The sequence below is a fragment of the Saccopteryx leptura genome, chromosome 3 (assembly GCF_036850995.1).
Source record: "Saccopteryx leptura isolate mSacLep1 chromosome 3, mSacLep1_pri_phased_curated, whole genome shotgun sequence".
Lineage (NCBI taxonomy): Eukaryota > Metazoa > Chordata > Mammalia > Chiroptera > Emballonuridae > Saccopteryx > Saccopteryx leptura.
In genome coordinates this window covers 109,811,029-109,821,070 of record NC_089505.1, presented here as the reverse complement: position 1 = coordinate 109,821,070, position 10,042 = coordinate 109,811,029, and the positions used below count along the sequence as shown (strand labels likewise).

General features: G+C 49.3%; 1 protein-coding gene across 2 annotated transcripts; it reads left to right on the top strand.

Moving 5' to 3' along the window:
- The first annotated feature begins 4,805 nt into the window (after positions 1–4,805).
- SMIM12 (small integral membrane protein 12) lies at positions 4,806–8,531 on the top strand. Of its 2 annotated transcripts, none has more exons than XM_066375801.1 (2): positions 4,806–4,889; positions 7,595–8,531. In XM_066375801.1, the coding sequence occupies exon 2, from the start codon at positions 7,600–7,602 to the stop codon at positions 7,876–7,878; it is 279 nt and encodes a 92-aa protein (XP_066231898.1). In that variant the 5' UTR covers positions 4,806–4,889; positions 7,595–7,599; the 3' UTR covers positions 7,879–8,531. The 2 variants fall into 2 exon arrangements, with proteins under 2 accessions (XP_066231898.1, XP_066231899.1); XM_066375802.1 differs by lacking the exon at positions 4,806–4,889 and adding an exon at positions 4,927–5,123.
- The last annotated feature ends 1,511 nt before the right edge of the window (positions 8,532–10,042 follow it).

The following is a 10,042-nucleotide window of genomic DNA, read 5'->3' as shown; positions in this document are numbered from 1 at the left end:
GATGCCACCTCTGCACAGTGCATGGGGGTCTGGGGTGGAGGGAGGGCAGGCAGGGAGCCCAAGCTCTTGGTTTGGGGAGAACCAGGATTGCCTGAGCCAGCTGGGGAAAGATGCGGCCCCCTAGGTGGCCACAGAAGGATCTGAGCCCTCCTGGAAGGTTCCCCATGGGGTGAAGAGGGGAGGGCTTCCACCTCTCTACTCCTTTCCCTTTCTGCCTCCTAGTCCTCTAGGGTTCTCCCGGAGAGGGGCGCCCAGAGCCCAGTGCCTGGCACACAGCATGTGCTCAATAAACAGGGAGTGTGGTTATTCTTTGATATGGACAAATATTGGTTTCCCTTTCCCTGAGGGCCCGGCGTTCCCTCTGCTTCCAGTCATTCCTGATCATCAGCAAAAATGCTCCTATATTTTCTGATGCCTCTCATGAGTGGGCACATTGCCGGGGGTGGGGGGACAAAGAACAGAACTTTCCTTGGGGGCTAAGTAGCAACCAAAACCTAGTTGGATATTTACTGTGGGTCAGGCAAATGGTGAGTATATTATGTGAATGTGGCTCATCCTTATGGCAGATGACAAAGCGGAAGCTCAGGAGATGTTAAGGGACCTGTCCAATGACACAGGGGTAAGGGTGGTAGATCCGGGTCTCGCTAACCATGAGCTTTTAGTTCTATAGTCTTGTGAGCCCAGGAAAGGGTTTGATGGCAGTGTCCACCCCAAAATACCTTTCTTCTCCTTAAATAGTCCTTGGGGTTGACATGTCAACCTGAGGCAGGAGGAAAAGCTTTCCAGGGGATTGGCTGCTCTTCTGGGCCACGCTGATTCTCACTCATTTATTCAGCAAACATTTATCAAGAAACACTGTTGGCATCCAACACCGGGGAAGTGGCCCTGAACAGGAGTAGTTTCTACCCCCATGAAGCTTACAGTCTTATGGGAAAGAGTGGTGAACAAGCAGATAAAATATAAGGGTGAGTGCTAGAAAGATGGTGAAGTATTTGCCACTGAAGGAAGTCTTGGGCTGGGAGGAAGAATATTCCAAGATCAGACAACAGCTGTGCAAAACCCTAGGGGAAAAAAAAGGCACTGGGAGTGCAGAGGCTTGATCGTACTGGGCAATTTGAGGAGGGTAGGCCCTGGGCCTGAGGGCTGTGGGAGCCATGGAGGGTTTTGAATAGGAGAGTGGCATGAACAGATATTTTACAAGCTGATTTGGAAGACCACCTGAAAAGTTAGAGGTCATATACACACTCACATGAGACCACTGGAAGGTGGAGAGGGCTCCCATGTGATCTGAATTCCCAAAAGTGGGTCAGCTTCAGGCTTGTCTCAGATTCCTGGATCCTGTCCAAGACTTAATGATGAGACTCTGCCCTCAGGTGAGTTGTTGTTTTTTTTGTTGTTTTTTTTTTATTTTTCTGAAGCTGGAAACGGGGAGAGACAGTCAGACAGACTCCCGCATGCGCCCGACCGGGATCCACCCGGCACGCCCACCAGGGGCAATGCTCTGCCCCTCCGGGGCATCGCTCTTTTGCGACCAGAGCCACTCTAGCGCCTGGGGCAGAGGCCAAGGAGCCATCCCCAGCGCCCGGGCCATCTTTGCTCCAATGGAGCCTTGGCTGCGGGAGGGGAAGAGAGAGACAGAGAGGAAGGAGGGGGGGGGTGGAGAAGCAAATGGGTGCTTCTCCTATGTGCCCTGGCCGGGAATCGAACCCGGGTCCCCCGCATGCCAGGCCGACGCTCTACCGCTGAGCCAACCGGCCAGGGGCCCTCAGGTGAGTTTTATGTTTTTTAAACTTACTGATTTTAGAGAGGAAGCAAGAGATAGAGACAGGAACATCAACTTGTTCCTGTTTGTGCCCTGATCAGAGATGGAACCCGCAACCTCAGCATGTGGAGATGGTGCTCTAACCATCTAACTGAGCTGGTTAGCCAGGGCTAGGGTGAGTTTGTAACAAGTGCTCTGGGTGATAGTGATGGGTGGCTAGGTCCGGGAGCACTAGAAAGGCTCCTCTTGTCTATTTTCCTGCAGACTTGCCAAGTGATACGTTGGCTGGGTCACTTCACCTCTCTGAGATTTTCTTATCTCTAATATTGGGTCATGGGTGAGGTCTGAACTAGGTAATACTCAGAAATCCTGTGAAGCAGGTATTGTCATCCCCTCCATTTTACAGACGAGAAAGCTGAGGCTTGGAGAGGCTAAACAACTTACCCCCATATCACAAAGCTGGGAAGTGGCTGAGTCTGAGTTTAACCCACTACATTATACAGGTTTTTATGGGTCTGTGTCTTTTTCCAGAAATTGGGCCAGCTTCCCAGGACCATGAAGTATATGGGAATAGACAGGGAGAAACAGATCAGCACCTGCAGCTGTGTGGGCATCCTTCCACAGGCATGATGTCTAAAATCTCCCCACGTGGGGTGATGGCGAGTAGTCTCCTTTGGATATTGTGGCCTGGGTAGTTGTGCTGGATAAGTGAAGGGTTAGATCCACTCCCCATGCTCGAGTTACTCCTAGTCTGGCCATAGCCAGGCACAAACAGAAAGACAGTATTAAGGGAGGCCTGCTCTCCCAGAAGGGCTGAAGAGACCAGGGGAGGGATCCTGTGGTAGCCAGGGAGTCTGGGAAACTTTCTGTAAGAGGGCCTTTTGAACTGGGTCTTGTGGGATGAATTAGAGTTTTGCAGTCAAGAAAGAGAAGGGAGGACATTTATTGAAAGCAAAAGGACCATCTTGGGCAAAGGCATGGAAGGGTATTGTGGGGAATGATGGGGTGAGCAGAGACTGAAGAGAACAGGGGAAGAGATGTGACTGAAAGGGACCCATGGTTGTGGGAGTGGGGGGCTTAAGCTGGAGATTTCATTGTACAGTATTTTGATTTAAGTTTTTGAAAGACCCTTTGGCCAACAGAATGGAAATGCACTGACAGGGGAAATGGAAGGCAGGGAGACCATTGAGAGAGCTGCTAAGGTGGTCCAGGTAAGAGATAATGATGGTTAATTTGAGAGACATTCAGGAGGTATGGGTGCTATGCATAAACTGGATCTTGGGAATAATGCAAAGATGAAGAGACCCTGAAGATGTCACTCAGGTTTTTGGTTTAGTGAATAAGTAATGCCATAAATGATCATAGGATATTGCAGAAGAAGAAATAAATTTGGAGTATACTGAACATACCAGTGACCATTTACTGAGCACTGAGGAGATGCTGAGTACTGTGCCAAGCACTTTATATACATTAGGTGATTTAATAGTCAGAACAAGCCCAGGGGTGGGTACTATTATTGTCTTTTGAAAAACATAAATAGCTTTTCTGAGATTAGCAGGTGGCAGAGCCAGGATTTAATTCATATCTCTCTGATTCCTAAGTCTTGAGACCCACTCAGTTCTGCCTGATGAAACCGCTAGCCATCACTCAGGTCTCAGCTCAAGGGCAGTTTCACCCTGGGGCTCTTCCTCTGATCCATGCCTGTATACTGCTATGGCTACATTTTCCACACTCTGTTGACACTTTGTAGAGCAGTTTGCTTCCTCATCAGTCAGAACTGAAGGCAGGGATGGTCCCAGTCATTGTTTGCATCCCTGATGCCTATAGCACATCTTAATTGGCTGACTGAATGCTGGATATTCTAGGTAATTCTGTTCCCTTCGCCTTTCTACATATTAATTAGTGAAACTGCTAATGACAGTTTCTTGCATATTTTTAAATACTGTTCCTTTCTCTCCATCTCCACTGCCAGAGCTTAGCATTGAGCTATTTGAGGTTATAGAGGAAGGGAAATAATGCAGTCGAATGCACTCTACAGTGGTATTCCTAAAGTGTGAAAAATGCTCCGGGCTTGGGCGGGTTAGCTCAGTTGGTAGAGCTTCGTCTGGAACGTCAAGATTGCAAGTTTGATTCCTGATCAGGGCACATATGAGAAGCGACCAATGAATGCATAACTAAGTGGAACAACAAATGAATGATTCATTCTCTCCCCTTCCCCCTTCCTCTGTCTCTCTAAAATCAATCAGTTAAAAAAAAAAAATGAGCCAAAGAAACTTGGTAAAAAGAGATGGGAAGGGCAATCCAGGTAAATGAAAATACACAAAAGCACAGAGGTGTGAAACAATTTGGTCTGCATGGAGGAACAGAATGCATTTCGCATGTGTTACTAAGGATACATAAATATGCTTGGCGGGGACTAGTGGAATGAGAGTGGAAAGGCAGGGCTAGGTGGAAGCATAATGGAGCTTGAGCTTTGGCGTTTCCCCCCTCATACGCAATTAAATAGATGTCAGTACAGGGAGCAGCGGGGACACAGAAAAGGGATACTTGTACCTGAAAGGTCAAGTAAAACTTAGGTTTTACTATATTTCTGATATTTGTAGACTAACAATAGTAACATTTATTTCTCTGCTCTGTATGTGCCTGGCATAGCACTTTACGTACATGATCTTATCTAACCCTCCCAACATCCTGTGAAATAGGTGTAATTACCTTTACATGTTAGACGGAAAGGAGACAAAGACCAATTAATACTTTTCCCAAGGTCACAGAAAATTAGCTGAGATCTGAAGAGTTCTGAAGCACTAGACTAGAACCTGGTAAAGAGAGCTTTTTGAGGTCAGTGATCATGTCTTTTCTGCGTGTGTGCAGACCTAAGTCTTAGAAGAAGCCTGGTAAACATCACTTGAATAAATGAATGGATGACCTTTTACTTTCTCCACCCGAAAAGCACGTGGTTACATTACCGGTAAACCTCCCAGCCCCCAGGGGGCGTGTGTCCATCTCAGCGCAACTGGCGTTCGGTGGGCGGGGTCCCGGGCGAGGCCCCGCGGGCCGCTGGGAGCGGTGTTCCCGGCAAGCGGGCGGAGGGCGGGGGCCGGACGGAGGAGTGCGGGCTGCGGCTCAGGTGAGCACGCGGTCCCAGCCTGCAGTTTCTTTCCCCCGGGAGGTTGCCGGGATCAACCGTTGTCTTGGCGACGGCCCCTGGCTTTGACCTCTGAGTTACAGAAGGGGCGATTATGAGTGTCCGCTCCGGCTCTGGCCAGGCCTGACGGCTCCTACTCTTCCCGGGGCTCGGAGGTCGAGTCTGGGCGCCCAGCTGGCCCTCTGCGGCCAGGGCTTCTCGGCCTGAGGCACGTGGGTGAGGACGGACGCTGCGGACAAGGCCATGAGCGTGGTGGGATAGGGGCTGGGGACCCGCAGCCCAGCGGAGGGAGATGGCTAGTTCCTTGCGTCCTGCCCTCACTTGCGTTCCCGTCCCTGGACACGGCTGGAGTGACGGTCAGGGTTAATCTTCTACCCTTAGGTGTCCTCTGCCCTTGTTAGCAATTCGCAAATCTCGGACTGCTGATTTGGGTCTCATTGGGCCTCCGGGGCCCGGCACAAAGGCAGGTTTGCCTGCAACCCAGTTGACCTTTACGGGACGCTCAGGCTCCCTCCATGCTCGGCTGGAAATATGCGTCACAGTATATTATTTGTGCCTCTTTCATATTGCTACCCTGGGGATGACTTGTTAGAGTGTCTGACTTCTTGTAATCAGCAAAAGCACCTGCTGTGTTCCTGCTACCTTGTGAAGGCGGGTGGGTGGATGACTGCTGTGGTTTTACATTAGTGTGTTGCTTGAGCTGTCATTCATTCATTCAACAGACTTTTTGGAGCTTTTTATGCCAGGCCGGACTGGGTGGGAGGAGTCGGGGTGGGGGACGGAGAGGGGGGTGGGATGAATAGGGCACAGTGGGCCACAGACATGTCCTTGCCCTCTTGGAACTTAAAGTGTTTTGAGGAATGCAGACAAGTGGGGTAGGCCAGCAGTGTGTGACATGGAGGAAGTGGTTATGTGTTAAATAAATGAATTAATTGACTTATTTGAAAATGATTAGAATGTGAGTAGGAGGACAGACTGACCTTGTGCTGCATGTAACAGATAATAGAAGTAATAGCTGTTTACTCATACTTGGTATGTTGTTTGTTGTTTTTTTGTTTTGTTTTGTTTTGTTTTTTTCATTTTTCTGAAGCTGGAAACAGGGAGAGACAGTCAGACAGACTCCCGCATGCGCCCAACCGGGATCCACCCGGCACGCCCACCATGGGGCGATGCTCTGCCCACCAGGGGGCGATGCTCTGCCCATCCTGGGCGTCGCCATGTTGCGACCAGAGCCACTCTAGCGCCTGGGGCAGAGGCCACAGAGCCATCCCCAGCGCCCGGGCCATCTTTGCTCCAATGGAGCCTTGGCTGCGGGAGGGGAAGAGAGAGACAGAGAGGAAAGCGCGGTGGAGGGGTGGAGAAGCAAATGGGCGCTTCTCCTGTGTGCCCTGGCCGGGAATCGAACCCGGGTCCTCCGCACGCTAGGCCGACGCTCTACCGCTGAGCCAACCGGCCAGGGCATACTTGGTATGTTTTAAGAAAAATTGGAAATCTGAGAGAGTTGCTGGAAAAATTGGGAAACGGAGAGTTGCTGTTTAGAGTAAGTGTTTACTTATAGAGAACTTGCTTAAAAGGTGGTGAAGAAGATGGAGAAGTATTAGGTTTGGGATTCTTCAGGGGTGTCTTTTGTAATGATTTCTAAATCTTATAATTTCACAAATCTCTGAATATAAACATAAAGTTTGCAAAAAAAAAAAAAAGGGGTGGGGAGCTCTTTCAGACAATGAAATGCCAAGCTGAGGGGGAAAAGCCATAGAAACCCTCCCCAAATTCAGGGTCAGTACAGAAGCCATACACCTGTCTGTAGTCTGTTCTTTCCACTAGAAAGAGCACAGGGTTTGAAGTTGGAGGACTTGGGTTTAAAATCAGTGGCTGTGCCATTTCTAGTGATTTGGGGCACATTAATATAATGTTTCAGAGCTTTTGTGACCTTAAACAGAAATCTGGGCTATAATTCGTACCTCATAGAGGTGTTGTGAGGATCAGCTGATGACTAGTGTATGACTTGTCCCGCTGAGTGCTTGGAGCTAAGACAAAGAACCTGGGAAGGAATCTTGGAGCTGCTGCAGTTTTTCCCCTGATGATGGCCTGTGATAGTCTTAGGTCCACAGAATGTGGCATTTCTCCAAAGAGAATTGGACCCATGGAGAGAGGGAGAGTCATTTCAGCCTTAGTGAGGTTTTGATTGTTCCCTTTAGACCCAAGGTAGCCAAGTTGTAGCAATATCCACAGGAGCCCAAACGGAATGGTCTTTTAGTTGAAACTTGGGCAGGTTAACCCTCTGATAATTCCATTCACCTCAGAGGTTGGATGTGAGAGAAAGACTTCTTTTTTCTGTCTTAAAAGGCTGGCAAACTGGAGAGAAGAACAGGTTTGAAGCTTTATTAGATAAGGCCCAGAGGTCATGAGGACCTCTGCTATACATGGTTGCATAATTGTCCAAAAGTACAGTGATAAAACGAGTCTTCTCCCCTTCCCTAACAATTGAAACTTTCAAAATTTTCTAGATTGTTTCAGGGACCCAACTGTTGCATAAAGCAACGTGCCCTCTTGCATTACTCTGCATAGGGTGGATGCTTAGTAAATTGTGCTAGGCTGCCCGATAAGTGGGGGTCCCTGGTAGGTGGTCCATTTGATGGGGAGGTGGTGCTGGTGTCTCCATAATGCTGCCTTGTGCTCTTCTGCAGATGTCATGTGGCCTGTGCTCTGGACCGTGGTGCGTACTTATGCTCCCTATTTCACATTTCCTGTGGCCTTCGTGGTTGGGTCTGTGGGCTACCACCTGGAATGGTTCATCCGGGGAAAGGATCCCCAGCCTGTGGAGGAGGAGAAGAGCATCTCAGAGCGTCGGGAGGACCGAAAATTGGATGAGCTGCTAGGAAAGGACCATACCCAGGTGTTGAGCCTTAAGGACAAGCTGGAATTTGCCCCTAAAGCTGTCTTGAACAGAAACCGCCCGGAGAAGAACTAATAGAGGACACAGGGCCATATGGGTCCTTCCGTAGGCTGTGACTGGTCCTGCCACCATGTTGACCTGGCTCCAGAACCCACATCTGATTTGCTCTGTTGCTTATTCTGGCCCCTCCAGCGGCCACCCAGCCACACACATACTGGCCGCTCTTCTGTGGTCAGGCAGACGCACTAGCAGCTGAAGGGCCAGTGAAGAGGAAGGCCCTGGAGGGTTCAGGCCTGCAGGCTGCATCTGTTGTATGGTGGCCACAACTGCCCAGGTTTCTGGGCGCACTGCTGGAAAAGCAGTGTTATGAAATGAATATTGGCTGTCAGTCTCTGCGGGGAGGTGGTTTAGCCTCAGGTGGAAGTGGGTGGGATTGGGGTGTTGCCTTAGGAGGGATACCACATGTCTAGTTCCCATGTGCATGGGAAGAATTCAGAAATCCACCTCCACTCGTCTGTCCTGTCCTTTGTGTTCACTGTTCCTGAAATCCTGTCCTATCAGCTCAGGAAGGGGGGGATTCCCTGGGGAAGGAGAGCGGTTTTCTGTTCTTGGCAGCCCAGGCTGTTCACCTTGGGGCAGGTGAATTTACCTGAAAACAATCACTAACTTTCATCCCCTCCACATTACTGTCTAGTGCAAAAGTTGATTAAAGTGGCATCTGAGAACTTGATGGATCTGACCCTATCTTCCAGGTGGTGCTTGAGGTCTCCTTAGGAGTTATGCAAGGGCAGGCGTTTCAGGGTAGGAGACCCTTGGTCTTTGAGGACTCCAGGGTCCTGGAGGCTTTGTTTTACTAGTGTGGTTGCATTGGGTCCTCCAGGTGGTGGGTTCTGGAGGCGCTGGGTCCCAGGAGCTTGTCTATCGTGGTGAGAAGAGGCTGATTGGACCTTTCATAGTCTAAATTAGAGTAGACCAGGGAGCTTAACCGCTGCTATCAAAGTTTCCAGTTTCACAAACACACACACTTACACAGTTTTCCCTATGAAAGTAATATCAGTCCTTTAAAGAACGTTTGGTAGGGATTTCTAAAAAGCGCTCCAGAACAACTCCCAGGGCTCTATTATATAAACTAAAAAGCTAAAATTTTGTTATGTGGTTGTTTTTTTTTTTAACAATTTCTGTATTACTGGTGGACATTTGTACTGTCTCTGTTCACTAGTACAGATAGTGCAGTGAATATCTTATATAAGGCCTTTTTCTGCATTTTGGACTAAATGGTAACAGTAAATAGCATTTTGGATAAAATGGAAGGAGCAGTTCTAAGGGTCCCAACCCATACATAATACGGAATGTCTTTCCTAAAGGGCTGTAGAAGTTTATACCGAAAGCTCCCACTGATGGTGCTGCGGGAGAGGGTAGGAGTGAGAGCAGTGGGCAGGAGGAGGCAGGAGAACCTATTGCCTCGTGACGTCAGCTGACGTTTAGTGTAAGGGAGGCGTGTTCCCCTGCTTCATATCCCAGGATCGGGGGGCCTGATGGTGTGAACAGGTGATGAGGGTAGAATTCCTGAACAGGTAGAGACACTAGCTGTGGAGAGAGAGGGTCTGGGAGGATGTGGAAGGTGGGGACCAGAGAGGAGGAGGAAACAAGTCAGGTCGCCCAGGCTGAGTGTGTGTTGACATGTTGCTTCCCGGGTAACAAATCTGATGGGGAGTATGAAGAAGGAATGTCTGCTACTGAGGTAAGGATGGGGTTTCTGGTTCTGAAGGGATATGCTAAGCTCAGCAGCCTTATAGGCTCTGGCTGATGGGCAGGCCTCCCTGATAGACCAGTGCTGCCCCCCTGTGGCAGTCCCGAGCATGACCAAGCCTGGGATTCCTTCCCGGGGCTGAACTAGGAGTGGCAAACGGACGCCTACAGGGGTCAGTTAGGTGGCTTAAACCAGTGGTCCCAACCCCCAGGCCCTGAACTGGTACCGGTCCGTGGGCCATTTGGTACTGGTCCGCAGAGAAAGAATAAATAACTTACATTATTTCCGTTTTATTTATATTTAAGTGTGAACGATGTTTTATTTTTTAAAAATGACCAGATTCCCTCTGTTATATCCATCTAAGACTCATTCTTGACGCTTGTCTCGGTCACGTGATACATTTATCCGTCCCACCCTAAAGGCCGGTCCGTGAAAATATTTTATGACATTAAACCGGTCCGTGGCCCAAAAAAGGTTGGGGACTACTGG